Source organism: Falco naumanni, chromosome 14 (genome assembly GCF_017639655.2).
Source record: "Falco naumanni isolate bFalNau1 chromosome 14, bFalNau1.pat, whole genome shotgun sequence".
NCBI classification, from domain to species: domain Eukaryota; kingdom Metazoa; phylum Chordata; class Aves; order Falconiformes; family Falconidae; genus Falco; species Falco naumanni.
The window spans coordinates 897,676-917,728 of record NC_054067.1 but is presented as its reverse complement, the minus strand read 5'-3'; the positions used below and the strand labels follow the sequence as shown (position 1 = coordinate 917,728).

General features: G+C 54.2%; 3 protein-coding genes across 3 annotated transcripts; all 3 read right to left on the bottom strand.

Annotated features, from left to right (window-relative positions):
• Positions 1 to 1,043: 1,043 nt before the first annotated feature.
• Positions 1,044 to 9,601, bottom strand: SLC25A14 (solute carrier family 25 member 14). The gene is made up of 9 exons (XM_040614548.1): positions 9,461 to 9,601; positions 9,244 to 9,391; positions 8,803 to 8,897; positions 7,135 to 7,220; positions 6,275 to 6,370; positions 4,009 to 4,133; positions 2,782 to 2,917; positions 2,298 to 2,378; positions 1,044 to 1,506 (listed from the first exon to the last, which is right to left on the bottom strand). Exons 1-9 carry the CDS (start codon positions 9,522 to 9,524, stop codon positions 1,465 to 1,467), a joined length of 873 nt encoding a protein of 290 aa, XP_040470482.1. The 5' UTR covers positions 9,525 to 9,601; the 3' UTR covers positions 1,044 to 1,464.
• A 448-nt stretch (positions 9,602 to 10,049) lies between these two features.
• RBMX2 (RNA binding motif protein X-linked 2) lies at positions 10,050 to 13,558 on the bottom strand. Its single transcript, XM_040614572.1, has 6 exons — positions 13,505 to 13,558; positions 13,298 to 13,413; positions 13,143 to 13,194; positions 12,945 to 13,074; positions 12,615 to 12,795; positions 10,050 to 10,988 (listed from the first exon to the last, which is right to left on the bottom strand). The coding sequence occupies exons 1-6, from the start codon at positions 13,507 to 13,509 to the stop codon at positions 10,546 to 10,548; spliced, it is 927 nt and encodes a 308-aa protein (XP_040470506.1). The 5' UTR covers positions 13,510 to 13,558; the 3' UTR covers positions 10,050 to 10,545.
• An 85-nt stretch (positions 13,559 to 13,643) lies between these two features.
• RAB33A (RAB33A, member RAS oncogene family) lies at positions 13,644 to 18,010 on the bottom strand. The gene is made up of 2 exons (XM_040614574.1): positions 17,631 to 18,010; positions 13,644 to 14,155 (listed from the first exon to the last, which is right to left on the bottom strand). Exons 1-2 carry the CDS (start codon positions 17,850 to 17,852, stop codon positions 13,700 to 13,702), a joined length of 678 nt encoding a protein of 225 aa, XP_040470508.1. The 5' UTR covers positions 17,853 to 18,010; the 3' UTR covers positions 13,644 to 13,699.
• Between the last annotated feature and the right edge of the window lie 2,043 nt (positions 18,011 to 20,053).

The following is a 20,053-nucleotide window of genomic DNA, read 5'->3' as shown; positions in this document are numbered from 1 at the left end:
CTGCTCCAAAAATTAAGAGCGGCAGCAACATCCCATGGAGCTGCACAGAAGAAATGGCTCCAGTACTGAAGTTATAGAAACACTGAAGAAAACCAAAAGAATGTAATGAACTGCAGTTAAAACATATCTCTCAAATAGACTCATATTCATCCACCACATATTTATTTATGCTGTAATATTTAGAAATCCTCTTCCAGAGTGAAGCCAGGTGAGGCATATTAACCTTGTCCACTTTAAATCCACTGCTCCCGGTTTCTGGTAGCTTGTAAGCATAGTTTAACTCTGAAAATGATCGTCGCAGCCTACTGACCTGTGGCTTTGTAGCAATACCTCTGTTCAAGGCATGATTTAAGTTCAAGAGTTTATTTGAATCACTTTCCTTATGCACGTAGCTAGTAAAGGCAGCTATGGCTTTGCAAAACCACAGCAAATAATTATCTCTAACTTGTCTGGGCTGGATTTAGCTGAATTTTCCCTGTGCAATCTGCAGAGAAAACGTCAGCTTATGGCACTCCCAGGCAGGACGTGCTGCTGTGTGTCACAAGGGACCTTCGTCCAAGCTAAAGCCACCCCACAAAGGAGTAGGAACATAAAAGCTGTTTGTTTTCGTAGCCATAACATTTAAAGAAACAAACAGAAGAGGATGACCAAAATATCTCCTTAACGTTCTGCTTAGCACCCACAATGTTAGAGCCACCATTTTAATGTAGCGGGACATCCGAGTTCAGCTTTACATCACCTCGATTTAAAAAATAATAGAAGCAAAAATAATATAAGTATTAAGGTTAAGAGACTGAAGTTTTACAAAACTGAGCTGAGAGTGCAACACCATAATTTTCTGATACTAAAAAACTGTGTTTTAGAAACATTTCTATTGTAATGAATCTTAAAGAGTGCTTTTATACACAGGTAGATCTATTTGGAGAAAAAAAGATCTATGTAGTGTGCTGAAAAAATAGCTTCTGTTCTCTCCAAGGGCAGACACACTATCTGCTCTGGAATATACCTGCAGCAAATCTGCACAAACACAAACTCAAGTAATTCAGTCAATAAATAATTTAATGAGATTACAGTTCTGCAAGAAAACATGACAGCACCCCTTCCCAGCCTCCAGCCTCACCCTGCAGGCATGGCAGGAAAATGCACACAAGCCAAACAAACCACAGCTGCACCAAAAGGCCACTGGAATGCACAGGTCTTCACAGAAGATATTGCTTCAGGCCCAGAAACTTGCACATTAATACTTGCCTCTGTGTGAAAAAACATGCGGCACCTGCCATCAGTCTCCCAGTTATACTTCAGCCAGATCATGCTCCAGGGACCATGCATTTGGGCGAGGGGGAGAGCCCAGACCCACATGTACCAAAACATCAAAACATGGGGATAGTGAAATGAAGAGGAAGGCTGCAGCGAAGCTCTCTGCTGCAAGTCCTGAAGATGACGCTCATGAAATGGAGGCAGCTGTCAGAATGGAAGTCGCTTCAACTGCTCGTATGTGATAAAAAACTGAAAGGAACGTCAAGGAATTGGCCCAAACACCTAAGGTAGCTGCACCTGGCCTCCCAACATGACCAGGCTGTGCCTGGCAGGGTAAGGCAAGGCAGGGAGAGCATCAGCACAGTACAGCTGAAGACTAATGTGGGGATGTCTCTCCTCCAGACAGCATAAACTGATCCGCACAGGTAGAAGAGAGCACTGTGGGACAAGAGCTACCAGGAGAGGTAAGAGACAGACCCAGAAATAGGCCCAGGCTTGCCTAGACCACCGAGAAAGTGAGGTGGCTCTAGCCCCAGACTGGGTCTTCTTTAAAATAAATTATGTGCACAGTTTCAGAGGGCAAGAAGGATCTAGTACAACGCAGCAGTGCTGGTTCTGCAGAGCAGGTCAGCACCTGTCTCAGTGCAGCAGAACATTCCCCAGGCTTCCAACAGGAGCCAATCCAGAAATCGCAGCACCTCCAGGAGCTCAGGCCAAAGGGAAAGTCTCAAATGAAGCACTTGAGAGCACTCACTTTACAGCAGACCACCCATGCTGCTGCACTGGAAGTCCCTGCACCGGCCACCTAAGGAGCTGTTAGAAGCAGCAGTCACAATCAGTGGCATTTTTTGGCACTTGAGCCATCAGCAGCCACATCACAGCATATGGCTGTCCAAGCAGCACAGGGAGTCTGCTTTGGGCTGCCACAGGCAAGACAAAGGGGTGCCCCATCAGCGTGTTGGCTCTGCACTTTGCTTTACAGTTTGGTTTTCCCCTGCCTGTCCATACCCACGACCCTCCAGCAGCACACTGAAGGATACAATGATGTTCCAGGGACCAAGCCGAAGCCAGTTGGGCCAGAAACCTTTATAGAGTGCAAAGAAGCCCTCACTCTTCCATGTCTGTGAGGAGAGAAAAGACATATCAATTGTGAGACACACCAGGTCCACGCTCTGCCCATCTCCCTAATGCCACACGTGATATAATGGGACCTTTAGCACTGCTGCAGTAAGCAGGCTGACCGGCAGAGATGCAGTTAAGTTGCATGAAGTGTAACTTACAATATATGAACCTGATCAAACTGCATCACTGACAAAGTTTTGTCCCAGGAGGTTGGTAGGATGCTCAAGCTGATGGTGACCTCAAGGGAGTGACTCTAGGCCCCGCTCTGGCTTGTCTGAAACACGCGCTGACAAGCACGTTCTGTCACTGTAGAATCTAAATGCTCTTATCAGTGGCGTATGGTGCTGGAATCTGGCCAGCCTCCTAAAACCAGGGATTTGTCCACCTCTCTCACCTCCTTACCTTCACAAGGCCATCCAGAGTGCCCTTATAGAGCTCCGTACTGCCCACTATTGCCCGCTGGTTCATCATCCGTGTCCGCACTACGTCCACAGGGTTGGAGGCAATGGCCCCAGCCAGTCCACATGTAAAACTGGAGCTATGCACACACGAAAACAGGAGAGAGGAACAGCTCTGAACATGGCCATTCTGGCTCGGACAGGCCTTGACATAAGCACAGGAGAGTATCTTTTGCTGAGCTTTATGAAAGGCATTTAGCATAAACATTAGCTGCACTACCTGTTCCCACCCAGACAACAGGCAGAGGCAGGAACCATCCACCTCAGGACCCCAGAGAGCTAGGGGAAGGAAAACGCTCAGCTTTTTCAAATTAAGACCCTCATCAGAGCCCACTGCTGGATCTCCACAGGGGCAGCCTGCAGTCCAGCAAACGTCTGTAGGTGCTGTCAAGGTGACACAGACCTGAAGGCAGCCTCTTAGAAGCACACATCCTTCCCACCAGAGCAAACATTTCTTTGGGGCAGGGAAGGAGGGAGGAACACAAAAGGCAGCAAAAGGGAGCATGCAGCTGCCAGTCTCCTCCCTCCATGTATGGTCTAGTGCTTGTCACCTTCAGCCCACCACAGGCAAACCCAACAGAAGCACCCCAGCTCCTCCAGTTAAAGTGTCTGTCAGAAGAATAGGAAAATGTAGGTGAAAAAAGACTTTGGGAGGTCTCTAACCTAACCCCTGCTCAAAGCAGGCTGACTTAAAAACCTGGTCAGATTGCTCAGGGTCTTGTTAGCTTTGCAAGTCTTGATTCATCTCACAAAGCTCTTACAGCAATGGCTGCAAGCAAACAGTGTCTGTACAGGTGGGGACCTAGGACCAGAGCAGCTCTTTCAACTGATTGCTACAGCTAGTCACATGCCTGGAGCTCCTGCCTTGTTCATACCAGGGCACAGACATGGACAAACAGCATTTCTGGTCATCAGTGAGCTGAAATCAAGCTGACATTTCATGTCACCGAAGGATTTCTGCCAGGCTACTTCTCCCGAAAGGTCTCCCTGGGTATATTTGCTGGTCATTCTGAGCTGCTCCAGTCAATGTAGCAGATCCCTCAGAAGTACCAAGCCTATTCTCTACAGCTCCCGAGTGCTTGCTCTGTTAACAGGTCTCACCCCAAATCCCACCTTGCTACACACACCCCTGCCAAGCCTGGAGGGTGCAGCAGCTGTAGCAGATACTCACACGAAGTGGGCAAAGATGGTGTCACCCATCAGGCCTGACAGAATTAAGTGCTTCTTGGTGATGTCGTAGACTGGCAGCTCCACCCCCACCACGATGGCAGCTCTCTGAGCTGTTGGGACAACACCCTGCAGAGCACAAACATCAGCTGCTAGCGCAAGCTGCTGCCTGGGGATTGCTGGTGTAACATATGCCCACAGCTTCCTCTCAGGGGCCTTTCGCTGACAATCTACCTTATATCCTCCTTGCCCTGTCTCGCAGCTGCAGCTTTTCAGGTAGACCAGCTCGCCATCTCCCAACTTGACTCCAAATCTAAGGAAGATTCCTCCACCTTGGCAGCGTTACTCCAGCTAGATTAATTACATGCTGCTGCTCTCCCCCCAGCCACTAACACACAGGAATCAGGTTATAATCCACTCATCTTCCCCCACTGAATAGTACCCACTAATGTCAATATCAGAAAAGACTGCACGACGAGAACAGCAGCTGTTTAAGAAGCCAGATGAGGCTCCAGGTCCTCCCCGTTACACAACAACAGCAGAGAGAGTCTGCTTTGTTAAGGTTTTTGTCTTAAAATATTTTCATGTGTTAGAAGAGTTGCTGCCAGTAGGACATTGAACTGGGAACTGACAAGACAATTACTGGAACAACTATGAGCTTATGCAAGAGGAACCAGCTACCTTACGCCCGAGAAATATCCCATCAAACCCCTGAACAGGAATCAGATAAAAATATGCACAAATTGGCTGGCAGAACAAGGAGAACATGGTGGCAATGCAGAGTTGGGCCATTTCACAGGAACTGTAACACCATCTGAGTAATTCAGGGAGAGCCATGGTGTCATGAGAGAGCTCCCTGGTCACTGGGACTGGCCCTTCAGCGTGGCTGAATTATGAGCCAGCACATCAGGATAGCCAGCTTTCTCACCGCACAAAACCAAAGCAACTGTAAGAAGTAAAAGTACCTTTTCAGCCTTGTGGCTCCTGCCATCCCCATCCCACCGTGCTACTGACAGTACCTGACAGTCTCCTCCGGGGTTCCTGCCTAACATAATCCCGGCACAGCCAGCTCAGACATCCCCCCAAGGTGAGTGCTAGAACGGGTGAGCACAAACGTCTTTCCCTCAACACGGTGGAAGATCGGAGGGACAAGACAGTGGTTGTCCCAGACCAGAGAGCAGTAAGGCAAGCTTGATCACTGGAACCCATCTCTAGACTGATCTTTCTCTGCACCATGTCCTGCCTGCAGCACACATCAGCAACATAGGTTTAATTTCTTTTCTAGTCTCTCTTCCCTTCTGGTGTGTCTTTGCCTAGAGAGCAGAAATAATCTCAAAGTAAATATTGTGTCAACACTGGCAGTTGATTGATGACTCCCCCCCCTCCCACACAGGACACTAACAGCTATCTTTCTGTAAAAGATTTCAGTGACCTTAAGAAGGAGAAATTGGACTGTTGCTTAGAAAAGAACATTGGGATTCTGTAGCTCCCATACCTGAGCTTGCGACTCAGCAGACTGCTGGTTAACTGAATGTATGGAAGACTTGTGACCTTGTGACAGAAGGACACAAGTTCTCTAACAAAAGCCAAAGAACCACTGCTAAAATCCATCCAAATGGTAAAGCTTGCACACGGCTTAACTCTTCAAGCCCAAGAGCCTTACACCACTAGCCTCCCCAACACCCACCACTCTGTCCTACTCTTTGCATGCTCAGAGGGCAAGTTTCAAGGGGTCTAACATGGGGCAGGTGGAGACACAGGGCAAACCTGTCCCTTTGGAGCTTCAGAAAGTTACTGTATGTCCTTAGTGTTGCTCAGGTTACTTGGAAGAGTTCCTCTTCCCCCACGTGAGGAGGTGCTCAGCCACTCATATTCAGAGGTAGGTAAACTCCCCTGCTCACTGTGTGTGCGATGTCACCTCCAACTGACTCCAAGATACATCAGGCTGAGCACCCTTCCTAAGGCAGGGCACTGAGAGGATCCAGCCCCAGACACTGGTCCGTTCAAGGCACACACATGTATCTGAAACTTTACACACACCAGCTTCAGTCCTGGAAACCAGGTCTGCCTGGCTCAGTGCTGATGCCACCATAGCACAGACTCCATCTCCACCACAGACATGCTTCTGTTTGTCCAATAACCAGAAGCGGAACTTTGCTACTACCCTTGGTTGACAGTTCTCTTCCAGAGCTGCACCTGGGTGTGGCAAATGAGTTGAGGAAACCATTAGTTCTGCTACTAGTCGGGGGGTTCCAGCAACTGGTGCTTACCCTCCAGAGGCCTCGGGTACCCTCTTGTTGGTAGATGTCTATGAAGCTGCCAATCATGCCACCCTGGAATAAACTGCCTTGAGCCTGCATTCGAATCTGAAAGAAAAGTGAGAGTCAGAGGGACGACATCAGTGCCAGGGCGGCAGAGATGCCAGCTCAGTGGACCTCTTGATAGAAAGAGCAACTCAGAGCAGACACTGCTATCCGTATGCCCTCTCCCTGCAAACTGTGTGGCAAATGATGATGCCAGGCAAGGAGCAGGGACAGCAACAGGGCGGAAGCACAGTACTAAACCCAAAAAAGACAACAGAAGTGATGGGCAAGACCTCCCCACTCTGACAGCAGTCTGAGAGGGTTGAACTACAGAAGGAGAAGCAAGTAAAGGTTCTCCAGGCTCTCTTTGTTCAGAGCAGAGCTCCCTTGACCCCAGTAAGCCTGCAGCAGGGAATGGAGGGGACCAGGTGGTCCCCACTGGGCTCTGGTCACTCCGCATAGCAGGCAGGACTCAGCAGCAGTATCAGCAAAGCACAGCACCGTGACTAAAAGGAAAGCAGTTGAGGAGGTCTGAAGAATAGCTGGTAGCACCCCACTCACATTTCCCAGTTAAGGTAACACAGCCTCCACCCCTTGCCATAACAGATTTCATGATCTTTAAGAGCTGCATTTTAAAAAATCTGTTTATTGCTCTGGGCTTCTACTCCCACTCATAAAAACCTCAAATCAGCAGAACTGATGCCAGCAGTGGCTGAGAGAGCACCTCACTGCAGTGGGGAGAGAGGCATCTTCACTGGAAAGCAGCAGCTTCTACATGTCAAATCACAGCCAGCCAGGAGCTGTTTCTGGCCAGAGATGCTTCTTACCTTCAGCACATCTGTTGGATTGGCAAGTGCTGAGGAGATCACCCCTGAAACCACTCCACAGATTACATTGATTAGCAACGTTTCATCTGCAACCAAGAAAAGAAAGTCAGATCCTAAAGATCTAAAGAGAAGGTGCATGGGTTATACTAAACAAGCGAGAAGCTCTGGGAAGAGTAGAGAAGCTCGGTTTGCAAATCACATGGTGAAGCGGCATGGGCAGAGGCTGGCCAGCTACCATTAGCTCATGGCAGATCTGTCCCCACACCTGCCAGAGACAGAAAACCACAGCTGAAACACTCAGCAACACATTCTCAGGGAGAAGCGGGTCTTACTGGTGAGTCTAGCTGATCAGATAAGGAAAAGACTGTGATACGTGAAAATTTTGAACAATTATCTGAGATTTCAGTGTCCAGTGATACATTTCTCATGATGGAGATAAGCTAAGATAAAGGGAGACAACCCGACAGTTTTCAAGGCAACATGATACCAATTTGTTTTGATCTGGAGCCCCAGCTGGCTGCACTCAGAATATGCAGCCACTTTGAGAAAACTGAGAATACGCAACCCAGGCAGAGAAAGTTAGACGCAATTAGTTCCAGGGAGCAGGCGGAATAATCCAAGACTTCCAGACCCAGTATTAGGGTGATGGTTATGTTGGGAAAAGGCACAGCCCTTTGCTGGTACTGACCACAGCACTTCCCAGAGGAGACCAGGCCACTGGCTGCCCCAGGCCTGTAGGGAGACAAACATTCAGACAATGGTACTCACAACTGGAAACACTGCAACAGCAAGTGAGGAGAGACATGTTGCCCAGCGTACATGCACAGCACCATCACAGGGAGAGATGTTAGTAGAGAACAGAGCAGGCCCTGGAAGGAAGCTCTAGTGTGCTGCACTCCCCAGTCCTCTCGCTGGCCTGCTGACCGGCCCACCCATCTCACTCTCCCAGGCTGGAACGGCGTTGCAACATTTACTCATGTCACACCAGGGTTTAAAACCGCACATGTAGATCTTGATGCTCCTTCAGTGAACACGTACCAGACTTCTGCTGCTCCATTCTCTAAGCAAGAGCCGCAGAGGCCCTCACCACCAGAGATGCACAGGTCAAGAGCGTTGATGGTATCCCATCTCTGTGGTTAGAGCCAAAGCTAAAAAGCTGGACAGTACAATTCCTGTCCAGCCATGCTGAGTTCAGGCACAATGACTCAAAGGCTCCAGCACAAAGACAAGACAGACTTGCTACTGAAGCTTTCAATCTATGTAACACATCTAATGTACAGATGGGATGTGATATCTTCCCTGAGGCTAATCAGAAAAGAGAGCCAAGCTCAGGGCAGCGACACCTTATTTTTTTTCCTCTGAGGCTGCAAAACAGAGATAACAGTTGGGGAAAGAAAGACCTGGCTAGCAGGGGAGGGTGTCTGGCTACGGACTGTGGGCAGTGCCAGGCACAGTGAGAGCCACATCTGTATCGAAACCCAGCCTTGTTACTGTACAAGCAAAACCACGGTGTGACGCAACAAGAACTCCTGTTTCTGCGGTAATCTATAGCTGGGAAGGACAGAGAAAAGAATGAGCAGAACTGCACAGCACAGAGAACATGAGATTTCACACTGCACCTCTGGTGAGACAAGAGGTGCCTGCGCTGACACATTTACTGGCACTGACCTTCCATGCGATCTACAAACAGCCGCTTCAAGCTCTGGTAAATGCCAATCTTTATGGTGCCGTAAGACGCTTGCCTCAGCAACGCGGGGGCAATCCTGAGAGGGGGAACAAATGAAACTGTTGAGCCCTGCCAGCACGGCAGCCCCCCTTGCAGGCCCGGCACAGATCCCTCCTCATCACCCCCCGGTCCGCAGGGGACAGCTCTGTCAGGCGCTCAGGACAACCACCCCGAGCAGCACCTCGGGATGCCGCCCACGCCCCCTCAGCGCGGGGGGCTGGCACCCACGCAGCCCTTGGCCTTGCCGCGCAAGTCCTCGCCCCCCCCCCTCGGGAAAGCCGGGAGCCTCCGGGCTGCGTGGCAGAACGGCCGCCCCGGCCCCCTCCCTCCCTGCGGGGCCCAGGGCCGGCCGGGGCCGGGGCCGGGGCGGGCCCGGCGCTTACCCCGAGTAGAGGGCGCGGCCGCCCTCCTCACGACAGATGCGGAAGAGCGCGTGGAACATGCCGCGGTAGCGGACCTCGCGGAAGCGCGCATCGGCGCTCTGGCCCTGCACCTGCAGGCGCGTCTTGGTGAGGTCCACGGGGAAGGTGCCTGCGGGGAGAGCGGCCGTCAGCGCCCCGCCGGGCCCGCCCCGCCGCCCCGTCCCCCCCGCCGCCTCACCGAACTCGGCCACGATGGAGGCGAGCCCGCCGTACACGAAGGGTTTCCAGTTCAGCGCGGACATGGCATGGCGGAGCGGGGCCGGCGCGCCCCGGGCCGGACACCTGCCTCGCCGCCGTGCGCCGACCCGGAACCGGAACCGCGGCGCCGGCGCCCCCTGCTGGCGCGCACCGCCCCCCCACCGGTATACCCCGCCGCACGGGGGCCGGGCGCTGCCACCCCGGGGGTAGCGGCAGCAGTGCGGGCACTGGGCTCCGCGCCTCTGGACAACGGAGACGGGACCCGGCCCCAGGGCAGCCCCCGCAGCCCCCCGCCAGCCTCCAGGGGCTGCTCCCCACAGCCCCGGGGGCAAGTCCCCCTCCGCCCCCTCGAGGAAGCGACATCGACCCCCCTCCTGACCACCATCAGTCCTTGCAGCAACCCCATCTGGCTAAAAACCACCCCCCACCCCGGCCGCCACGCAGCCCCCTTTCCTCACCAACCCCCCGCCGTGGTTTTCGGGTCAAACCAGCCCGAACGAAGCGTTTGGGGAACCACGAGCCATCTGCCATCACCGAGAGGTGGAAACGCCATGCCCAGGGCACGCTGCTAAACAGGTAACTTTTTATTAAGAAGCATTTAAAAAAAATCCACAACAAACAAAACCGAGTAAATCACCCTGACACGGCAGCACAGCTCACCAGGTCCATTGCAGAAGCCAGGAGACATGCTGGGTGGGATCAAGACCCAAAGGTGGGAGGTCAACAAGGCACTCGCCAGTGTCTCCCTGCAGTGCAACAGCGGAACACCCCCATGACTGATGGGACAGGGTGGTTTTGGGAAGGAGACATCCTGCCGCTCCCAGCTTCAAGCCACAGCACAGTGTCCCAGCACCCCTGCGAGCCCAACACTGCATGGAGGCAACAAAACTCACACCCTGGTGCACGGCATGGGCAGTGAGGACAGCCCCATCCAAGGATGGAACAAGAAACCCCACGGAAGCTGTAGGAGGCAAACAGTCCAGCCGTGGCGCCCACCAAGAGGCACAGGGATGCTCCAAGTGGGATTCTGGGCAGGCCTGGGGCCTCTCCCGGCCCCCAGAGCACTCAGCAGCGGCTGGAGCCTCTCACAGAGCCCCGCTCCCTGTGCTTGGGATGGGGCTCTCTGGCACTGCGCTCCCAGGATCTGCCTCCTTCGGGACACTCTTCTCGCCAGCTGCTGTGCCCCCCGCCCTTCCTACCAGCCTCCTCTCTCTTCTCCCTCTCTTCCCACAAACCACTTTGTCCCCTCTGGTTCTGGCAGCTCTTTTCCCCTCTTCTCTCAGAAGGCCTCTGGTGCCTCCGCTCTTCATCTTCTCGCTGCATCTTGCTCACAGGCTTTCTCTCAGAGCCCTTCCAGGGCTGCTGGCTCCCACCGGCGTAGCGATCATAGGCAGGGTCCTCCTTCTCCTTCTTAATCTTGATTCTGGGATGTGCCTCCTCTGCGGACACCACCCTCTTCACAGCCTGTGAGCTCTGCTTGCGCTGCTCCTGTCTGCTTTTCTCCTTATCTGAAATACAAGGTTTGTCTTTTGGGATGGACAGTCCTGCAAGCACCACCTCAGCTTGCCACCCTCCACCCAAGCCTCACAGCCTGTTTCCCTCCCTCAGAGAGATCCTGTCTCACTTCCAACCCTAACACTTTCCTCCTCCAGCTTCAGCCATTCATCTTTAACATTCACATCACCTTCCTCCCAGCAAGGCTGCCCTTGTGCACTTCAACACAGCCCCGAGTACTGAACACCTTCCTTTCATTCTCTTTCCTCAGTAACACCCACACAGTAAGAACATCGTGATCCGTCCACCCTGTGGAAATCCTCTTCTCCAGATGCAATGATTCTTTTCCCTCTTCACTCTTTTACCTCTCTATTTTTGTGCATCTCTTCAGCACTTTGGAGCAACAACTTATCCCCACCCTTAGTTTTGTTGCCAATTTTCTTTCCTCCAACCCTCCTCTCAAAGCAGGACCCTAGCTGTACTGACAGGCCCCACCACCCCATGCTAAGGCCCCATCCATCCTGTGTCCTCCTCCATGCACAGTGCCGAGCTCCTCTCAACAAAGCACAGTCAAGACAGGTCTCAAACTCCAACGGCACAAGGGCTCAGTTGTAGCTCCAAATACCTGCTGCTAATCCCCACTTGTCACCGGCAGAGCCCAGGCTGCAGGAGGGATGGTTGCTCTGCATGCCATGCAGCGAGCTCCAAGCTGATTTCAGAACAGACCCCCCCACCCCACCTAACCGGCTCATCCTGGGATTTACAACCCATCTCGTCAGCAAGCCATAGTAAGCAGCTCCTACTGCAAGTCACTGCTTCTATCACCCTTTTGGCTCTGACTAGTGCAACTTTCCAAGATCTCTGCTACACAGGTGGAAAAAACCCTGTCTTCTTAAAAATCCATCAGTATAGCTGCACAGGCTGGTCCTTTAAACAGCACATTCCAAGACCACTTTGGATATACTTTACAGCTTTCTGTTTTCTTCTGAAAGATGTAGAGCAACAAATCCTGTTGCATCCACTGAGAACATGAGATATTCAGGCACTCGGATTGTTTATTTGATGCTGCACTTTTAGGTCTGCTTTCACAGAATCATGCAATAGTTGGGGTTGGAAGGGACTTTTAAAGGTCACCTAGTCCAAGGCCCTACCGACCTCCCCTGCCTTTAGTTTCCAAGGAATCTCATCTAGACCAGCCTGGTTTACGTTCTATTCAATTTGCATAGGCCACATGATGGTCATTGCATCATCTACAGTGCTCTACTCCTCCAGTAGCAGCATCCAGATTTTCAGACCAAGTGATACTTTTCCTAAGCCTTCCCTCTTCCCATTTACCCACAGCACTGCTCCCCCCCTGCAGTAACCCTGCAGCCTGGCAGGCTTTTTTCCAGGAAAAGTTCTACTGTCTGCAAGATACAGCTCTTCAGAGGCTGGGGAAGGATATTCATGGATAAGGGCTAAACACAGGCACTCAGATACCCTCCAGGAGATCACAAAGTAAAGTCTGGTCAATAGGGCTGTGGCTCTTTTCAAGAGCACACCTGTCCTTGGCACTCCCCTGAGCAAATGGCCCCTGCAAGGCAGAGGGCTCTGCACAGACACTCCCACCTAGGATCAAGACTAGCAGGAACACACCTCACCTTTTTGCTTTTTTATGGGCACATCATCATCTTCCGACAAGGAATCGGATGACGTATGAGGTGGCGTTTTAACTCCACAACCCTTTGCATGCAGGGCTTTTGTCACGTCATCCAAGTCATCGGACTCTTTGGGGGGGCGATAGTTGGCCACGTGGTCCACTCGAATCGTCCTTCCTTTGATCTACAGGAGGAGTCATGCTGTTATCAATGGCACATACCAACCTCCTGCAGGCTGCCAGCAGCCCACGCAATTGGGGCTCCCGTTTGATGTGAGGCAGCACCTGGGGAGTCACAGCAGACAGGACTTGCATCCCAGGCTGCTTCACTCACCTTGATCCCATTGAAGTTATCAACTGCCAGAATGGTACTCCTCTGGTCCTCATAGCACAGAAAGCAAAAGCCTTTGGACTTTCCAGTCTTCTTGTCCCGCACCAGGTTAATGTTGACGACCTCCCCGTACCTGCAACACACTCTTAGCACCCGAGGCAGCAGCAGGGGCACATCGGGCCGGGGGGCTGCGGTACTTACTGCGAAAACACACAGATGACATCCCCCTCCGTCAGCTCGTAGTGCAGTCCACCTGCAGGGAGAGGGTGAGGAGGGAAGGGGGCCCCGGCCCCGCGCAGGCCCAGGCCCAGACCTGGCCACGGCCCCACCACCCCGCGCCCCGGCCCGGCCCGTACCGACGAAGATCCAGGCGCTGTCCTTGTACTCCGCGTGCCACGAGACCGCCTCCTGCACGCCCAGCTCCGCCTCCCGCGCGTTCAGCTCGTTGATCAGCTTCACCTTCGTCAGGGGGCTGAGGGCGAGGGCACCGTCAGCACCGGGAGGGCCGCGGCCGGACCGGCCGGCCGACCGGCCTCCCCTCCCTCCGCGTCCCTCAGACCTACTTCATAGCGGCGGGGCACGCTGCGCGTGCGCCCGGCTCCGCGCATGCGCGCCACGCTCCGCCCCTCCCCCCAGCCGAGCCCAGCCGAGCGGAGCCGAGCGTTCCGGACGGAGCCGAGCAAAGCAACACCCAGAGCTGACTGGAGCCGCAGAGACTTTATTGGGGTGACCGTGACAGAGGCCGGCGGGAGCCCCGCTCAGCACGGGCAGGAGTTTTTACCGCTGGCGTTGTGCGTTGGCTCCAGCCTGCGGGCCTGGCCCGGCCACCCCTCCAGGTCCCGGCAGGGCAGTGACCGCTGGGCCTTCAGCCGGCAGGCCAGACACATGAAAATGGCATCAACGTTCTGGCTCTCCTTAGGGTCCTTGGCCGAGGTCTCAAATAAAAGCATGTTATGAGCGTCAGCAAACTTCAGGGCCATGCTGGATGGCACTTGGATCAGGTCTTTCAAGTCACACTTATTCCCAACAAGCACCCTGGGGACAAGGGGGGGCACTGCGTGCCCGTTGCACTCCTCGATCCATGTCTTGAGGTTGGTGAAGGAGGTCATCTTTGTGACATCATAGACGAAGACGACAGCATGCACGTTGCGGTAGTAGTGCTCTACCATGCTCTTCCGAAACCTCTCCTGGCCAGCTGTGTCCCACACTTGCACCTAGGAAACAAGAAAGAAGGCTGCAGGAGCACCCACCCCGGGGCAGGGCCTGCTGCGTGAGGCGCGGGCTGGCTTCTCCAGTTCCCTGCAGAAAGATGCAGGGGGGCTTCTGGCTGCTCTGTCTTTGATAGCGGCGCCACTGCCCTCAGGCAGGGTGCAGGCAAGGTGAGCCTTGCAGAGAGAGGCAATCTCTTATTAGACAAACCTGGATCCACAGGTGAGTTCCACAAGCTTTTGGGCCTAAACTGACAGTGCCCAAGGCTGTGTGTGGCAGTGCATGTGCCTGTGTGATGCAACCAAGCAAGCCCACCTTATCTAGCAAGAGAGATCATGTCGGCACTTTCATTCAGGGAGCACTGCTCCAGCTTCTCATCCTCATCCCAATGTACTTAACCACCATCCCCACCACAGAAACAAAACACACAAAGTGCTTCTCATTTCACAAACATTCTTAAGCCAGATCAGGACATTTGTCCACCTAATCCTACACCGTATGAGAGAGCCCTGACCATTACACAGTGGTATGTACAGAGAAGTCAGGGCAAAGAGAAGATGAGGAGGGGGAGCAACCCTTTGTGTGAGAGAGCAGCAGGAAGGCACAATGTTCTATGTGGTGATGGGTGAGAAGCCAAACGAGGGCTGGTGGGTGAAGATTAAAGAGCAGACTGGTATGGGTGATATTTTAGGGGGTGTCTGCTATAGGCCACCTGACCAGGAAGAACAAGCAGATGAGGCACTCCATAGACAGAGAGGAGCAGCCTCACATTTGCAGGCCCTGGTCCTCATGGAGGACTTGAACAACCCTTACAGCTGCTGGAAGGACAATGCAGCAGGGCACAAGCAATCCAGGAGGTTCATGGAAAACACTGATGGCCACTTCCCAACCCAGGTGACAGAGGAGACAAGCTCCTGGCCTGGATGAGCAGACAGCGAGGTGGACTGGAAACTGGCTGAATGTCTGGGCCTAGAAAGTTGTGATCAGTGACAAAGTCTAGTTGAACACTGGTAACTAACTAGCAATGTACCCCAGGGGTCAATAGTGGAGCCAGTCCTGTTCAACACCTTCATTTGTGATCGGGATGGCAGGACAGACTGCACCCTCAGCAAGTAAGTGTTCCATGACACTACACTGGGAGGAGCATGGCTAGGATGAGGGATGGTTGTGCTGCCATCCAGAGGAACCTCAACAGGCTGGAGAAATGCACTAACAGAAACGTCATGAAGCTCAACACAGAAACGCCAAGTCCTGCCCCTGGGGAGGAACAACTCCAGGCACCAGTGTGTGCTGGGGACCACCCAGCTGAAAAGCAGCTTTGCAGAAAAAGGACTTGGGGGCCCTGATGGACACCAGGCTGAACATGAGCCAGCAGCATGCCCTTGCAGCAAGGGCGGTGAATGGTATCCTGGGCTGCATTAAACAAAGTATTGCCAGCAGGCCAAAGGAGGTGATGCATCCTCTTTATTCAGTGCTGGTGAGGCTGCACCTGGAGTGCTGTGTTCAGTTCTGGGCTCCCCGGTACAGAAGAGGCATGGACTGGAGAGAGTCTAGTGAAGGGCCACAAAGATGATGAAGGAACTGGAGTGTCTCTCCTATTGGTGAAAGACTGGGAGAGCTAGGACTATTGAGCCTGAAGAAGAGAAGGCTCGGGGTGGAGGGAAATCTTACCAATGTGTATAGATACCTGAAGGGAGACTACAAAGAGGATGGAGCCTGGCTCTTTTCAGTGGTGCCCAATGCCAAGACCAGAGGCCATGGGCACACACTGAAACACAGCAGGTTGCCTCCAAACATCAGGAAACACCTCTCACTCTGAGGGCGACCAAGGACTGGCACAGGCTGCCCAGGGAGGCTGTGGAGCCTCCATCCTTAGAGATATTCAAAAGCCATCCAGCCATGGTCCTGGGCACTCAGCTCTGGATTGGCCTGCTTCAGCAGGGAGGCTGGAGCAAATGACTTCCAGAGGTGCCTTCCAACCCACACTTCACTGTTAGTCTGTGACTCTACAAGTTCTAGTGGCCCTTGTAGGTAACGTCTTGAAGCCTGGAACTGACAATTTCCAAACAAGTGTCCAAAGTTAATCCAAATCATCCTGTATCCCACAGAGACAGTGCCCGCCCCAGAGTCTTTCAGAGTGGAAAAAAATGCTGGCAAGGAAGAGCTGTTCCTCACTCATTTCCCTGCTGGTCTCTCCTGGGCTCTTCCACCTAAGCACAGCAGGAGAAAGAGGGCACCTCTCCCAGTGATCACCTCCCCTCCTGGACGTGTGGTCCCAGGAAAAGGCCAATTTGCTGCACTGCCTCCCACTCCTGCCTGCTGGAGCACAAATAATATCTAAAGGTAGAAAGCCTGGCAACCTTTTCAGACCAGTGGCAGTAAGACAGGCTTCATGCCAGCCTGCACTACAGCTTACAATAACATACCTGTGTGCTGTTGGATAGGGCTGGGGAAGGCGGCGGGGTGGTGGAGGGGTGTGTGTGTGTGTGGAGTTGAGCACCTCTCCTCTTACAGGAGAGAGAGAGAATAACGTTCATGGGCAGTTTAAAAGCACAACTGAAGTTCTTACCCATCAACAGTCGCTCTAATTCCATTATGATTAGTCCCTCAACTTTTGATCACCCATCTGTCAGCAAAATAACAATATTTGCTTCTTCTGGCAGTCAGTCTTACATACAGATGGCTGTAAGTGCTGATCCACCTAACCGGGGAGGCCAAACTCAGTTGCAGACTATCTCCCCAGGCCGCTTCCTACCAGCTGCTGTTGATCTGCAGATTTACTCTGACATATCAGCCAGCTCTTCATGTTTGGGCTGATGCATTTCTTAGAGGTGTCATGCTGGCCTTTGCACAAAAAATTCATCCTATTCTAGTTCTGCTGAAATAGCACCCTCCCAGTACTCGCTGACAGCATTTCTCAGCGTTAATATCACAGCTGCCAAGCCCGCTGCAACCAGCTCATGCAAGCTCCCAGCCTTCCAGTGCAGCCACTGCCAGCCTACCACCATCTGCTCCCCTGAAAATGCATTGGTTTCTGCATGCAGCTCCTTTGCCCAGCTCCCCTGCAGCTTTGCCTCTTACAGTCCAGCTCCTGAAGCTGGAGGCCACCCTGATGCTTTCAGGACCCGGTTATGTTGGGAGAGCAGGAAGACAGCAGCGTTTCACCCCAAACTATCATTTCAGGCTGCCTGCAGGCTCCAGCAACCCCCATAAATAGCGACAGTGCAGCAGCGACGGGTTAAGAAAGCGTCTCTGCAGCACGGGGACCAGAAGCCTCCCCCGGTTCCCCACCCTCGGCGTGAGCTGGAGACAGAAAAGCTGCCGAGAGGCGCTGGCTGAGGCGCTGGCTGAGGCAGGGGCTGGGGCAGGGGCTGGGGCAGGGGCTGGGGCAGGGGCTGGGGCTGGGGCAGGGGCTGGGGCAGGGGCTGGGGCAGGCTGCCTTCGCTGCCCAGGCCCGCTGCGGGTGCTGCCGCGGCCCACCTTTATACGCTCCCCCTCGATCTCCACCGTCTTCTCGCGGAAGTCCACGCCGATGGTGGCCTCGGTCTTGTCGGGGAAGGTGCCCCCGCAGAAGCGGAAAGTCAGGCACGTCTTGCCCACGTTGGAGTCTCCGATCACGATGATCTTAAAGATGCGGGTCTGCACGTAGGGCTCCAGCGAGGAGTCGGGGCCCGGCGGCCGCCCGCCGCCGCCCGCCGCCATCCCGCGCCGCCGCCGCCCTCACCGCCTCATGGGGCCGCACCGCCCCGCGCCCCGGCACCGGCACCGGTACGGCCCCGCCCCGGCACCGGCACCGGCCCCGGCACGGCCCCGCCCCGCGCCCCGGCACCGGCACGGCCCCGCCCCGCGGCACAACGCCACCTGCTGTCCCCAACAGGCCCTGGGCTGCGGGGACCCGCCGGGGCACGGGGGAGGGTGACACGGCCGTGGGCCGGCACCGCAGCCCGCGGGCACAGACTGGCCCCGCAGGCGGGCAGCGATCGGGCTCCTCCCGGGAGGGCCTAGGCCAGCCCGAGGGCGCTGGTGGGAGCAATGCGGGGCGGGACCCGGCACCGGGGGACACGAGCGCCCACACGCCCAAAGTCGGGCTCTGCCAGTGCGCTCGCTGCCACCGCGATGTGCGACTCGGGGCCACTCTCGGGCTCCTGCCGTACGCCGTGGGGGCATGCCGGCTTGCAGAACAGCCCCGTGCGGGCAGCGCGTGGGTGCTCTGGCACCGATGGGGCTGCCCACGCTGGCGCTGGCAGCGGGATGCGCAGCAGCTCCTGCTTCGAGATGAGTTGGGCCTCCACTCCCGGCTGCCCGGGGCTGCGATGGCGCTGCCGCCTGCTGCTGCCAGCACCAGACATGATGGGGAACAGGATGGGGTCTCTCTTGTCCCTGTCCCTCATGGGTGGAGCAGGGCAGCAGGTGCCTCTGCCTGCGCTGGGAGCCAGCACCCACGGCACAAGGGCATGGTGGCCTGCAGTGTGAAACATGCACGCAGGGGGGAAGGGTACCAGGGTAACACCACCCAGGGGAGGAGGATTACCCCCGCAGGAAGGGACTGAGGCGGCCGTCTTTCTTCTCGTGGGCAACCTCAAACAGTCCAGCCAGCATGCTGCCAGCACAGGATAGGCATCGAGGAGAACCAGAAGAGCAACACGAGGGAGAAGCGGCACATTCTGCCCTTCACTGTGTCTGTAGAACCTCACAGAGCTCCGAGGGGGCCGTGCTGCTCCTGCTGCCCCTGGTGACACAGCCCCCCAAAACTGCCTCCTGATACAAGAGGACTCCTACAGTGCAGGCGCTTGATGGGAACCGGAGCAGCCAAAAGCTGGGAAGGATTTACCAGAGGTCCCCACATAGTCACAACTGCCCAGGGTACCAGGGCCCAGCTGCCTCCTTCCAGGAGCACTGAAATGAAACAAAGAGGATGCAATAAATCATGCAGCAGGTGGAAAAGCCTCATAAAGCTGAGTTTGGGCCTGAAACAGATCCTCCCTTCCCAGTTTTGCTCGTCTGCAGGTCTACGCAGCCGAGTGAGGCCACCCATTCAACTGCTGAACCACCCTGGGTCACTGGAGCACCTCCAATATAAAGAGCAGTCACACAGAAGGGATCCTCTCCAAGGCACACATAGACATCAGCTGGACTAAAGTTTTGGCCCACAAAGGAAGCTCACCTGACGGACCCGACAGATCCATTTGGACCGTCCCCCAAAGACGTTACCAGGAAACCATTTCCAACTGTCCCCAGCTACTTCTGGCCTGGCCAAAACCCCACGGGGCGAAGTTGAGACCAGGACAGCAGCTGCAGAACTGCTGCTCAGCCCTTTCTCTGTGGGATTAGGAACACTGAGAAGGCCCTTGAAAGAAAGACCCTGTCCTTCCTCAGGGGTGGTTTGATCCTACTGGAGACTCAGCCTTGAAGGGTAGGGAGGGATCGCAAGCAGGCAAGCTCGGGAGCTGCTGTCTCTGGAAGAGACTGCTAAGCAGACTGGCTGCCACGTTCATGTTTAAAATGCTTTCAGTAGAGCACCTGATGCACTCCTTATATCAGAAAAGACAAGGTAAAGGGGCCAGGAAGGAAGGCAGGAGACAGGCAAGATGGCTCTCTATTATAGAGCTGCATGATAAATGTTTGCCTCAGCCACTTTTTATATCCCATAAAATACATCAGGGAAAAAAAGCAGCAATATTAAAATCCTAGGCTGTGTCTTCAGTTCATTCTGTTACCAGCTTAACTAATTAGGTGTTACCCAAGCTTTCCTAGCTCTTAGCCCCACGCATGCAACCGATCTGCCCTAGTGTGTCTGTGTCCCACGTCAGGCAGAGACCTACAATGGTCACCTAGGCAGGACAGCACAGCCCTGCCCTGCCCAGTCCAGTCTTCCACTCACTCACTTCATACTACTACTGAGA

Coding starts and splice junctions, on each gene's coding strand:
- SLC25A14 (XM_040614548.1), bottom strand. CDS start 9,524: ATGTCCGCGCTGAACTGGAAACCCTTCGTGTACGGCGGGCTCGCCTCC. Junction 4,134..6,274: donor GTACCCGAGGCCTCTGGAGG/GTAAGCACCAGT, acceptor TGTGCTCTGCAG/GGTGTTGTCCCAACAGCTCA. Junction 2,918..4,008: donor ACCATCTTTGCCCACTTCGT/GTGAGTATCTGC, acceptor GTGTGTGCATAG/CTCCAGTTTTACATGTGGAC.
- RBMX2 (XM_040614572.1), bottom strand. Junction 13,195..13,297: donor CAGCGCCTGGATCTTCGTCG/GTACGGGCCGGG, acceptor CTCTCCCTGCAG/GTGGACTGCACTACGAGCTG. Junction 13,075..13,142: donor GTCATCTGTGTGTTTTCGCA/GTAAGTACCGCA, acceptor AGTGTGTTGCAG/GTACGGGGAGGTCGTCAACA.
- RAB33A (XM_040614574.1), bottom strand. CDS start 17,852: ATGGCGGCGGGCGGCGGCGGGCGGCCGCCGGGCCCCGACTCCTCGCTG. Junction 14,156..17,630: donor TCGAGGGGGAGCGTATAAAG/GTGGGCCGCGGC, acceptor CTTGTTTCCTAG/GTGCAAGTGTGGGACACAGC.